At 38.3% G+C, this 14256-nt stretch overlaps 1 protein-coding gene across 10 annotated transcripts in view; it reads right to left on the bottom strand.

The window, feature by feature from the left end:
- PHYHIPL (phytanoyl-CoA 2-hydroxylase interacting protein like) overlaps positions 1-14256 on the bottom strand; it is a 128634-nt gene that overhangs the window by 6538 nt on the left and 107840 nt on the right. For 9 of the 10 annotated variants that reach the window (XM_040563674.1, XM_040563677.1, XM_040563668.1 and 6 more), the window contains one exon: positions 3171-3367. In XM_040563674.1, the coding sequence (XP_040419608.1) occupies positions 3171-3335 (165 nt within the window). In that variant the 5' untranslated portion in view covers positions 3336-3367. Of the gene's footprint in view, positions 1-3170; positions 3368-7760; positions 7825-14256 lie in introns of those variants that run through there. The other variant, XM_040563672.1, reaches the window with a different exon arrangement.

Raw genomic sequence — 14256 nt, 5'->3', positions numbered from 1 at the left:
ACATATAAATGCTAGTCAATAGTTACCCACCTATAAATTCTAGCAAAGCAGACCCTTAAGGAAAAAAAAAAAAAAAAAAAGAAAAGAAACAGAAAGTAGACTCATTCTGTTCATGATCTGTAAGCAAGACATGGAAGATTTTTTTTTGAACATTTTCTATTATGGAAAAATCTCTTTTTATCATTTTTCTTCAGTTTCTATATTAAAAAACTGTAAAACTAGCAGCTTGTGATATTACAAAACTGAAATGTGATTGACTGATGATCAAGGGTAAGATTTTGTTGTTATTTTGGTTTCTTTTTATGTTAATTTTCATTTAAATCAAATTACAAACATCTTGGAGAAAACTTTCTACGTTAAGTACTCAGTTCTGTATTCTGAAATAAATAATACACAAAAGAGAAAAAAAATACTGGGTGGGGGGGGTGGAGTGACATTTAAAGTTACCACCCTAGAACTACATTGTAAAGGCATCCCACTGAACTGGATTTACCAATGCTAATGCAGTCAGCAGCTGCTACAGTTCCACTCATTAGTCTTCCTGTCATCTTTTCTTTGGCTGTGGTAAAAACTGACTCCACCTGGGTCTGCTCTCTGTGCCCATAACACTGTAGCGGTTTTTGCCCCCATTAATTTTCTGGGTGTTCACACAACATTAAAAGCCTCATTACCCCCATGGCTCAAAGCCTTACCTCCCCGACTGTGCATCGGGAAACTCTTTGAACTGCACAAGAAGAGGCCAGAACACGCAGAGCCACAACATCACTTAGAGGAGTTTCTCTCTTACATGGTGGGGTAGGGGGATGGGATGGGATGGGATGGGAGGGGAGGGGGAGGGGGAGAGGGAACAGGAAGGGGAAGCGAAGAATGATGCTTTTCATAAATTTAATTTATTGTTCTTTTTCTAAGCAAAACCTTTTTTGTTTGTTTGTTTTTTATAAGATCACTATGCTGACCTCAGGAAAAAATGTTCATGTTGAAATTTCTCTGGGCGTATTCTGCTCTGCTCTGCTCTGAGCTGAACAAACCAAGGGACCTAAGGGACCTCAGCTGCTCCTCATACGTCTTGCCCTCTAAGACCCTCCACCATCTTTGTAGCCCTCCTTTGGATGCTCTCTAATAGCTTTATTTCCTTCTTACACTGTGGCACCCAAAACCAGTATACCACTATACTGGTATACCAGTCATACTACCTCACTCTTTTTGGGAAGAGAAGCCTGCCTATTCTGTAATCCCTTTTCTTTTCTAAAGAAGCTGATTTCAATTTTCAGCTTTCTTCCATTTCATCTCATCCTTCCCTTTGCCAAGTCTGCTTGTAGGACTTGCAATGCAGGAGTTCAGCATGCCTAGCTTTGCTGCATATCTGAGCCTCATTTCCCTACCTATTATATGGGAATAATCATACATCCATATTCTAGTCTTTACATACTACTACAAATCTCCTCCTTCCCAAATATAACAATAGTCCTACATAATAAAACAATATGCACCCTAAACAAGTTGAGTATGTATTTGCTAACAGAAAAAGCATTGAAAGGATAAAGCATTCACGTTTGCTCTTCCAGAAGGAAATAAACACCATTTACTGAAGTACAGCATCCGTTTACCAGGTTAAATCTACATCCCAACTCACTTTGGCTCACAACCATCTCATATAGCACACTAACTCTCTACAAGTTACAAAATAGCTGAGCTTATCACCCATGAGAGAAACAGGCCCTTGTAGACATTCATGCGACCCTTATGCTAAGTAAGGTTTTTAATATTACTACAAATATTTTTCCTCATTTTTAACACTAGTCTCATCACTGCAATAAAGATTTTTAAGAGAATTTAGCATTTGGTCTGCTAGAGTGGCTCTACCTTTTACAAAAACAAATTTTACAATTTAAACACCAGTATGCATATAAATGAAAAACATATAAATTAATAAAATGAAACAATTAAGACAAATCCATCTCAGTAAACATTTATAGTGGAAGGCATATTTATTCTTGCAGCATAAAATGGGAATGGGAATTGAACTTCAAAGGCTGCCAGTCAAAATGTACTAATAGTAAGAAAAAAAAACACAAACAAATCATTCATTACCACAATTAAAACTGGATCAGAGTAAAGACTATTATAACATTAAATTTGGTGCTTTGCGTACCACTTCCTAGCAACTGCAGCATCTTGGCCAAACGTGTGAAATCCTTGATTTCAAATAGCAGTAAGTGATTCAAAAAGCAGTAAATGATTTTTGTTATGCTTAATGAACATGCTATTTACAACCATGTTAAAAACAACCAAAAAACTCAAATAAGGAAGCATAAATGGAAGGTTACACACATGCTATGAACAGGGGTCACAAGAAAAATAGTCTCACAGTATTTGCAGTAATATTTTCTGGTTGTCCCATTGGTTTATACACTAAGAGTAGTTTAGGTGTTAGTAAAATTAGAGCTCTCATATTTGTCTGGATGGTAATTTGTGCCTTGGCAAACCTTATCTTTTGGGGATCTTGCCAAGACTGCAGATAATTAATTTGCAGATGACTGTGGTGTTTAATCTTCTTTTCTATCTCATTCCATGTTTCTGTAGACATCTCAGTATTTGAACTGTTTGAGGTCGAAGCAAATTTTTCTGTATTTGATAACAATAGACTCGGCAATACATTCAGTATGTCTCTCCATCAGTGGTTTAAGGAAAGAGGCCAGATGAATATTCAGGTCACAGTGCTGAATGCTGCAACCTAAGATTGCTGGAAGCCTTCCTAGAAGTGCATTAGAATTTTTGACACTTCTGTTGAAACAACATGTATTGCCATCATGGGTCTGTCACTGATTGAGGACAGGCACAGAAAACATAAATTGTTTAAATAATGATTAAGAACTAGTCAGGAATAAAAATGTCTGTCTTACAATAAATTGTACAGCTTCCAAAACTGTTTTAGTTTCAAATGAAATAGAAAAGGTAATATTCCTTTCTCTATGAAACAAATGTGTTTGTGTGTACATGCACATAAGGTTTAAGTGGAGGTATTCTATGTAAAAAAAATATTGCCAGTCAGATTAATCAAACCCACCTTAGCCAGATGTCCTATACCTGGTTTTGATCAGTTAATAAACCACTGAGATTCATGTATTTAAAGTCATGCATTTCCACCTTGATTTTTAAAAGAAAATTACCTTGTGTTTAAATTTGTTGGAATTCTTGTTTTCTTTCTTGTTGAGATCAATGAAGTAATGAGTGATGCGATCCTTGGATTTAGAATCCATGTCCCAAGAAATCTTGAAGGAATCACACGTGATGTTACTTATTTTGATGTTGTGTGGGACGGGAAGTTCCTCCATCTCTGCAATCCCACTATCTTGTGATTTATTCCCTGCATAAAAAAGCAAGCATGATCAGCTGAAGTCCTACTAGATTCTGTTTTCTGTAGTCTTATATGATGATATCTCTGAACAGCCTGTAACAAAATCTCATAGGTGGTACTTAGAAGCAATGGTAAGGCATAATTATGCAAGCCTCAATTTGAATGACAAGAAATACTGAAAAGGGATGGCATTCCTCATATGAACAAGCACTAGTAACACACAAGTGGGCTTCATAGACTGGCTAATATCACAACTTTGTGCAGTTACAGTTTGAGAAAAAGAAACATCTGAAGTTTTCTGGTGCTACAATGATTAGTTAAGATGCCGGCAATGTCCACAGTTCAGTTAACATAATGGCCCTATCCATACTTGTCCATGAAATAAATACAAATAGAAATCACATGTGTCCTAAAAGTATTTTTCAAGCACAAAGTAAAACCACCCTCCTCAAGGTTTATAGATGATCTCTATACATACACATACGTAAAATACTCTCCTCCACAATGAAACAAATAACAAAGGGGTCATTTTATTGAGCCATAGTAAAAGGGACATATACACTAGCGTCATTTTCCTATCTTTTTTCTATTGCCCAGTTGATACCCCCTGCAGTTTCCTTAGGAAGGGTGTTTTGTTTTTTTTTTTCTTCTAATATCTCTAAGTGCATATATGCTGAATATAATGAACAAATGTCCACTGACTCCCTAGAAGCATCACAGGTACCAAAATTAGGTCTTCCCTTAGTTCCAGGGCAACCTTGTTGCACAGCATCCAGTGAATATTATAACTCAGAAACATTAGGTGATCTTGTACTACGTAAAACACAATTCAAAAGCAAGCAAACAATACAAAAGACCTGAAAGACAAGAGAAAAATAAGTGGGTAAAAAGAAAAAAAAATAGAGAAAATGATGTAAGAGAAGGAATGAAGAAGCAGGGGAAAAAAAAAAGAACAAAAACCCCACCCATCCTTAAATAAGAATAGAAAGAAACAAAGGAGAAAAAAAAAAAGTATGTATAAAAAACTAAGGAAAATTCCCAAATTGTGTCCAGAGGTAAAAAGCAGGGAACTCATGCTACAGTTGTACCAGAGATGTGTGGGGAACACATTATCAGAATTATTTTTAGTCACATCTAAGTATAGCAAGAGGTAGTATTATACACGTCCATCATAACTGATAAAAAACTGGACACAACGGGATCCAATCAGTGATAATAATAAAATATGTGACTTGTAAATCATTAGGGACTTTTCAACCTATCAGCGTATGTTATCAAAGAGCTACATCAACACCTCAGTTCAGGAATTGTTCAGGTTGTTCTGGCTGTTCAGAATTCTCCACGTGGATACGCGAAATTCAGTTACAGTGCCTGAGAAATCCATGTATTTCCACCAGGTGGTATTACAACAAAGTAATTTTATTGATGATGATTTAAAGAACCAATAATAATACTTTTCTATTTTTGTTTCATTTGATATATTTATTTCATTTGATATATTTACAACCAACATGTTTTCTATTTTTTAAACATCTTATTGCCTTCCCCCCCATCACCCCCACCCCTTTTTAATCAATATCCAAGTCAGAAAGTGTGTGGTCTTCCTCAAAATGCTATGCTATTTGTTCCAGACACAGGGACTTTTTCAACAGCTGTACTGACTGCAATAGACTCAGGAATACCAGTCATTACTGAAGGCTTTCTGTTCCTACAAAATACACAGTACATGCTTTTCCCTCCATGAGATTTCAGAAAGCTAGCAGGGAGAAAACAGCATTGTTTTGTTTTGTAAGCATTCTGTATTTGAAAAATGACTAAAAGCTCTACCAGGTACACTGAAAAGTAACACGATTGCTCTTCCAGGAGCAAGGCTGGAGGGACTCAGATCCCAGCACACTGAACGACTGAATAAGGACATGAGCACAGACGCTGCCATATATATCCATGATACTTCAATGCGCAACTTCGCTTCAAAACTGATCTTGTGTACTCCGCACCTTTGGGCTCTAGCCACGTCATAAATGGCCCAGGTAATTTAAACTTCAGGAGATGTGCAAAGCAGTAATGACCACTGACTTGAAGTAACCAAGATGAAAAAAGATTTCAGAGCACACTCATGACAGTTAAAGAGCAAAAGTGCTCCCACAAATGGCTACTGTTTTCTATATAATTTTTGGAAGTAATGTTTAGATGTCTGTGCTCCTCATCCATAGAACCACAGAATCATACTTCCTTTACTTAAAAAGTGAATAAATAGCTTGAATGAATGCTTATCAAAATATCTCCAGATAATTTTTAGAAACATTTTTAATATGTCTTGAGAAAATAAAACCACTCACATTACTAAGTACAAAGCTATCTTTTGTGTGTGTGTGTGTGTGTGTGTGTGTGATTGCACAAAATCCATAATAAAAACTTCTCTGAAATCTTTAAAGTTCTTTGGAAGTGGAAAAAATAATTTTAGAGATTTTGAAATACAGACAGAGTATAACAGAATATGAAGTAAATAAAGCATCTCACAGTCATCACTAGCAAGCAATATTCCAGTTTCCCTTGTATTTAGAATATGAAGTATCTGTGATATATGTAACGCATATGTATATTTTCATACTTAATTGTGTAGTTCTGAATGTCAAAAGCCATTGAATTGACAGGCAGTATTAGGAACCTGGCAATGACCAAGGATGCAGGTACTAGACCAGCTTTCCCCACACACAGATACAGCTGACTAACAAGGTAACATATTTGTACCTTGCCTTTTTCTCACCTGTGCTTTGGTAAATGGTTTGAACTGGTTTTCATACTGGAAAGCATATCCACTTCAAACCATTTCTTCCTTATACCAGCATCAATTAAAGAACAGAAAACATTGGGAAATAGGAAATCTACTAAAAGCACAGGTAACAGCTGAACTTACTCAAAAATAGAATATATTTTCCCTAAAGCATCCAAAAGTCCAGCTGACAAGAAGTTAGTACTGTTAGGATATGAAAATAAGTGGAGAAGGCCTTAGAACAAGCTGCTTTCATGTTAATCGTCTTCCCACTTCACTGAGGCTAAATTCATCTTTCTTTGATGAAACATCACAATACATACAGGAATTGAAAACAGAAGCAGCATAGGAAATGTCACTCTGAATAGCTTCATATCAAATTAAAACAGATCAGCTTCCAATTAAAATAGCTGCTTTGTTTTGCATTCATGTTGCTTCAACAGTGGGTGCCACTGCAGGACTTGATAGAAACATTGCTCTCTGGTTTCTTTCAGGCAGAAAATTATACAAAAGCTAGTAGTGAAACAAACCTGGTCTCACTGCCAAAAAACAACAACTAGGCATGTCATCTCTGTGTGCTGCAGAAACACCTCTGTTCCAACAACAGCAACAAAACAGCTTATTTCTATAACAAGCAATAGGGCTCAGTGATTCTTGACCCCTATAAAAAGTCAAAGACCACTCGTGTGCATAGGTCACACTGGAAGCATAAGACATTAAATTTCTACAAAGCCAAAGAATATATACAAAATGCTAGCTTTACTGAGATCAGCTGAAGAAATGCAATATTCATGTTTTATGCTCCTATTCACAGGCTTATCTCTCTCTGCCATATCCAGAGTTAAATTGCAAGTTAAATTGTCTAATCAATTTTAAAGCAGTCATGATAGTCACTGCTGCAGCTGAGCCAAAATGCTGGCAAATGGGTAACAAACCAATTTTATTTATACACACACAGACACACTTAATTTAGTATCCTCATTATATCCTCTACGTACATAAATTATCTCTGAATGGGAAAAAAAAGGCAGAAAATTCCCATTGAACATCCATGGCTTTCATCTGTCCTTACTGGAGACAAATGATAAGACTCAGAAATTGGTAAGTCTATGCTGAAAATATTTGGAAGAGGATTTTTTTTTTTATTTGCCTCATCACTCAAACCAAATTGCTGAACCATGACATCTGCAGCAGTGGCAAGCGGTAGGGAAGAACCTGGACACATCTCCAGCTGGTAGTTACTGAGCCCTCACAATCACTGAATTTTTATAATTTTAGCATACTTTATTATTCTTTTTCCTTCACTCTAAAAATGCAGAACTTTGCAGCAGGGCAAGGTAATACTTGCCTGCTTTTTCATTTCTCAGGCAAACTGTTTATGTTATCCACAAAAGAAATCCTGAAAGGACTAATTTGTAATCCATCCTTTAAGGCTATTTACAGCTCCCATAAGTAAGTTTTATGTAAGTAGACCAATAAAATAATACACTGATTCCAGATTCCTGTGACACTGCATGTGGAAATTATGACTCTATTTCATTATTTGGAAGCACTAAAAAGATGGGCTCATGCTCAAAGTCTGTATACCAGACAGGCTGCAGTAGGACTCCTAAGCATTCAAGAACTCACTTGATTTGTACTCAGCAATCAAATCACGCCTCCTTTCCCATAACTCCATCCATAATACTAATATGCCAGCTTTCACAGCATTAACTATGTAGCTGGCTGCACTGTGAAAGCATGAAAAGTTATCCAGCAGTCAATAAACAAATTCACAGAAAACAGAACTTGCAAATGCCTGAATACAATGACATAATAGGCATCCATCAACTGGGAAAAAAAAAAAAAAAAGCAGGTATTGAAGCCATAATGAGTGCAATTGCTTGTACTCAGTGTGAAGTGAACTCATGAAATAGTCATTCAGCTGCAACGATGTCCATAAGTTTGGAGAAATTAAAAGAAGGAAGGGCCAGGTGAAATCATTTTCTCTGCTGGAGCTGAGAAAGCCTCCCTTTACTAATTGTGGATGAAAAAACATATCTAAAATACTACTCTCTATCTGTAACGCAGACTTGGATACTAGGGAGAACAGCAAGCAAAGTAATATAAGAAAGCTTTTCATAAAGCTATTTCTTCTTCAAGGCATTGGACATTTGTCCAACATCTGGATAAAAAAATATGCATTTTATACATGGGAAAACTGTAAATATCTAAGCAGACTTTGGAATTAAGGGAGGGGCACGTTCAAACCATCACTCAACCAAAATCAAAGCTGTCCTAAGTCATGGTGGAACGTTACATATCTCTGAAGTGATGTAAATGCACTTTATGTCACAGATCTCAAACATGCCCGGAGAACAACCAACAGAAAAGAGAAGAAAGCGATAAAATGGCTCTTCCCTGCATCATTTTAAAAACTCTTGTTGACTGTGTTTCCTGCTAAGGCATTGTCAGACTCTCAGAATGGCTGAGGTTGGCAGGGACCTCTGGAGGCCATCTGGGCCAACTCCCTGCTCCATGTCACGCAGAGCACTGTCTTTAAAAAGACACTCAAGGTAGTAACCCCAGCAGATTTATCTGTGAAGTGTCAGCTCCAGGAAAACCTAGGAATTTGATCAAAGGAAACAAGACTAAGGTTTGTAAGCCAGAAGAAAAAAAAAGAAAAGAAAAAAAAAAAAAGCAAGGTGAGATCGTACCCACCTAGCAGAAAATTAAGAGCTAAAGCTGGATTCTTAATACATTCTGGTGGGATATCTGTAAACCCGAGATAGGTAAACGGGGAGGAGAGGCACAAAGGAATGAAATACAAGATACAGTGAAGTTTTCAGTCTCAGAAGATCAGGTATGCATTATACACAGATACCAATAACACATGTAATAGACACAATAAAAGCCAAATAAAACCTTATGATACAAATCTGTTTTTTTTTTTTTAATGTCACCTGGTTTAGATATTAAAATATATCCATTAGGGAAAACAGAAAGTGTGTTTCTCAAATCAACATTTCCAATACAATGAGAGGCATTAGCTATGACCTTTTGAAGTAGAAATCTTTGATGAGAGGGATCAACGTGAAAAAGAGCACATCAGTACCATGGGGTAAAAAATCCTCTTAGTAGAGACTGGTATTATCGACTGAAAACAACTCGTTTAGATACAACAACTTGCGCAGAATGACCAGACACATTTTTATGAGTTCTGAAAAATTTCTAGCTTTCTTTGTGTTGACAGATCAGCTGATCGGTTATATATCGGCTCCATAAAGGCAAAACATTAAGTTCGTGATTCCAGAGAACTGCTTATGTGTGACACTGAGTACTAAAATTCAGTCTGAATTTTCTAACTTAGTGTGGAGGTACGTTACTTCCTCAAAAAATAAGGGAGAGGAATTTAATAGGAGGGAGAATTCTTCTTTCTGTATAACCACCAAAAATGCCAGGAAAAGTGCCAGGAAATTACATATTAGTTACACACTTTAAATTTATTTCATCATACATATAATATCATGTTTTTCTTCTCAGCTTTGAAATGAATGGGGCTCTGTCCAACTGCTAGCTATGTAAGACTGTTCTACAGGACTGTGACAATATGTCCCTACTGAGCAAATTAATTAACCTGAATCTCAAAAGTTTCAATGTTCACTGCATCATCTTGCTTAAGAGACAACAAAAACACATAGAGGAAATACAACTACAACAACATTTATAAAATGATCAAGTCAAGGCAGGTATTTCTTAGGCCATGTCAGTGACACTTCTCCAGGATGGCAATCCTTTTTCAAAATTCAACTTGCTAGCCGTAGCCACCTAAGTAATATTTATGTGTTATTCAGTATCTGTGCTTCTTTTCCTGTACAAAAAATGAGTGAATTGTCTCAGACTCTTAAATGCCTCTCCCCCTCTTTCACACAGAATCCTGGTAAACCAACTCCTAACACAGATTTTTATGTTTATATAAACATATTTTAAAATATTTTCTAAATATATATCCTTGTAAAATCAATTCCCACATTAAATAAAAAGAGAATGCCTGTCTCAATAAATCCTGTTAGAGGAATAAACGTCTCTAAATCTTTCTCCTCATTTCCTCCCCATGTCTGACACTAGTGTTGTGCATTTTCTAGTAAGATAACGTGCACTCCTCTGTCCAATTTTTTTTTTTGTTAAGTTCTGAAAATTAAGTATTATTTATAACAAGAATATATCTATATTTACTGACAGGTTTGGAAATGTTCGTTATACATTCAGATTCCCTTGTTACTTGGTTTAACTCAAAGTGTAATTCCTTCCTACTAATCTACACCATTGACTTCAGCAGCAATACTCCACACTGCAAAACGAAGAGAAGAAACCTAGACTTTGCGAGCACAGTTGACCCTTCAGCACAGCCAGCTTCTGCAGCAGTGAGTGCACCCCAAAACTGTGCCTACGTAGACTTCACTGGGTGATATCCACAAGGGTTACTTAGCCATTGGCAGAAATTTGAAGCTGAAAGAGTTTATGAAAGCGATACAGATTTTCTAGTTTCTGCATTAAGGAGTTTCTCTTGGTAAAAACTCTTACAAAAGGCTCAATTCTTCCTCTCTCTCCCATGGAGAACAAATGCCCTGCACAAGCAGTCCCATGATTCACATCAGGATCAGACCAATACCTCAGTCCTGCAACTGACAGCAACAAATGTGCAGGCTTAGTTCCCACTGAGCAGTGCCCCGCTCTCCCCAGCATCATTTCTCACTGCCTGCTGCCAGCTACAGGACTGAGACCCCGTTCCACAAGCAGCCTCTCGCTGCACGAAGACAGCTCAGAGACTCGGTTGCTGCCTGACAAGAGGTGTAGTACAGCAACCAAAGGAAAGCGTATCATGAAAGAAAAGCATTCAGCAGTCTTGAAGGTTTGCCATCCGCATGAATACTAACTCAGCTTGGATGTTGGTCTGCCCTCAGTGAAAGTGCTTGAATATCACACTTTGAGATCTTGGGCTGATGGGATGTCAGGGGCTTACCTTCCTCAAAGGGGTATGTTTCCACTAACACCACGGGAAATACACAGCACAAGTGTGGCAGACCTGACAGCCAGCAGCAGCAAATAGAGAGTTTCACTGATATATTTTGGACTATGACTATGCCATCAGAACTAAAGGGCTCTGGTCTAACATTCTCTCAGCAGACACTGAATGCAACATGAGGTTAAACAGGAAATTAAATACATCTGTACAGAGAAGGTCAGTATCATTAGAAAGCAGAAATCAAATAGTCCTGTTATAACACTTCTGTGGAATATAAATTTTGGCTTAGACACAAAATTCTCGCAAGTGGGTTTGTTGGGCCATACATATATACTCCTTCAAAGTTAAAAATAATAAAACCCAAGCATTTCACTGACACTTCAAAATGACAGTAGATACAGTACCAAGAAAAAAGCAGGAACATGGGAACAACACTCACTCCTGCCATAGATGTCTGTGGAATTACACCTGGAATAAATTTTATGCAAAAGATGTGTTCTCTGATTTAAATACAGACTGACATGCGAAAGATTTTATACATACTACTTGCAATGATGTTCATGCATAATACTTATATATATACTTGATTACAAATATCTAATGATTCATATCTAAAGATGACAGTGAATCGTGGAAGCTCATAAGTTTCACAAACCCGAAGCCTAAGGCAAAACCTGACCAAAAGTCCAATCAGCAAAACTTTGTGCAGTTGCTAATACAGCAAGGCTGACCTCATTCATTCACTGAGATTAAATTTTTCTTGGGTATCCTAATGTCTTAGAAGTATTTAGTATTTACACTCAACTCATCCAAACTAAACAACATTTTCAGGATGTCAATAGCAGCCTAAAAAAAAAAAAAAAAAAAAGTGGCTTTCTGACAGACTGAGTACTAAACTGGAAAATGATGTGAATCCTTTTTCAGTTTCCCAACGCCTTATGGATACTTTCGGAAGACAATTCTTATAACTGCATACCTTCATGTTTCTGGAAAGTACACACAAGACTGGACCCCTATTACCCTATTTTTTCTGCTTTCTTTTTATATTTTTCTTACATGTAAATCGAGGCGCGTTACTAAAATGCTAAGCTAAACACACACAGGTGCACACAAAATTTCATTTTCACCATGTTAAAAAATTGTAAGAGGAAATTAAGAAAAAAGAGACATTTCATTATCAGATAAAAATGCACAACTGGAAGGTTGTGAATAATCATGTGGGTACATATTTCTTCACCAAGGACCAGCAAAACTGTAGGACACTAAAATGATACACACGCTATGTTTACTTTTCCCCCTCCTCCAAAGTATGCAGATCTCCTGACCTTACCATGATCTAAGGACTGATCTAATCTTCATGGTAGAGAGCTGAGAATTACTGTGATCTCCTTTTATGACCTATGAGTAGCAAAAATGAATAAACCGAACTGGCCAGATGAGCTGTGACTGAGTACAACCACCAACAACTATGAGTGTCTCCTCACCCTTTCTTCTGAACAAAAAGGTTTATACCAATATATTGTTCCCACTAAAGTTCTCTTAGGCTGCTTATATTATAGATGTGTTTTTAGTGTACCTTGTCACACTGAAGCTAAAAAAGGCTTCTCTGGAACCTTCTGTAGAGTGAGAAATGCAGTGTGGCAAAAGTGGCTTCAGCTACTGCTGCTGTGACAGACGCTGGGCTGCCCACACCTCAGTTGGAGGACCATGACAGGTGGAACAGAGACCTTCCATCTGTGGTCACTGAAATTATAAGCGAAGAGTTGTATCAGCTCAACATCTCCAAGTCCACGGTGCCTGATGGGATTCATCCCAGAGTGCTGAAGGAAAAGGCATATGTTACAGCTGGACCCCTCCCAACAATTTACCAAAGATTGTGGGAGTCTGGGAAGGTCCTGGCTGACTGGAAGCTAGCCAATGTTATACCCATCTACAAAAAGGGCATGAGAGAAGAGCCAGGAAAATACAGAGAACTCAGTCCCTGGAAAAGGTATGGAGAAGATTTTCCTGGGAGATATTTAAAAAACAAAGCTATTATATGGTCAGCCACATGGTGGGTGAAAAGAAGGTGGCGGACGTAATCTTTACGGATTTTAGTAAGGCCTTGCACTGTCCCTCATGGCATCTTTCTGGACAAACTGTCCAAGCAGGTTCAGGCTATGCTGGGTGATGAACTGGCTCAACAGTAGGGCTCAAAGGATTATACTAAATGGGACTACACCTGGCGGGCAGCCAGCGGCTAGCCGTATTCCCCAAGGCTCAATTCTAGGGCCAATCTTGTTCAACATTTTCTCAATGATCTGGAGGCAGGAGTGGAATGCATCCTCAGCAAGTTTGCTGATGATCCTAAACGGGGAGGTGCTGTTGATGCCCTGAGGGGATGAGAAGCCTTGCAGAGGAATCTAGATAGACTGGAGTACTGGGTGATCAGAAACCGCATGGAGTTCAACAAAGGAAAATGCCAAGTGCTGCCCCTGGGATGGAGTAATGCCAGGAACAGGCACAGACTGGGAGACGAGTGGCTGGAGAGCAGCTCAGCAGGAAGAGCCCTGGGGGTGCAGCTGACAGCAGGCTCATCATGAGCCAGCAGTGTGCCCTGGAAGCCAAGAGGGCAAACTGCATTTTGGGGCGCATTAAACACAGCGCAGCCAGACAGTCAAAAGAGGGGATTCTCCTGTTATATTTAGAATTAGTGGGGCCTCACCTTTAATATTATGTGCAATTCTGGTCTCTACTACATAAAAATGATGTCAGAATACTTGAAAATGTCCAGAGGAGGGCAACAAAGCTGACAAAAGGGCTGGGAAGTGTGTCCTATAAGGAGAGGACACTGGGGTTCTCCAGCTTGGAGAAAAGGAGGCTGAGAGGCAACCTCGTTGCTCTCTGCAACTTCTTGAGGAGGGGAAGAGCAAAGAGAGGTGTCAGTCCCTGCTCACCGATGGCAGGATGTATGGGAACAGCACTGAGGTGCACCAAGGAAGGGTCTGACTGAATATTGGGAAAAATTTCTTTACTGTGAGGGTGGTCAAACACTGGAATGGGCTTCCTAGCGAGGTGGTTGATGCCCCGTGCCTGTCAGTGTTCAAGAGGTATTTGAACAATGTCCTCTATTAATATGCT

Source organism: Cygnus olor, chromosome 7 (assembly GCF_009769625.2).
Source record: "Cygnus olor isolate bCygOlo1 chromosome 7, bCygOlo1.pri.v2, whole genome shotgun sequence".
In the NCBI taxonomy this organism is placed as follows: Eukaryota; Metazoa; Chordata; class Aves; order Anseriformes; family Anatidae; genus Cygnus; species Cygnus olor.
Note: the sequence above shows the minus strand (reverse complement) of the source record. Positions and strands in the feature narration are given on the sequence as shown.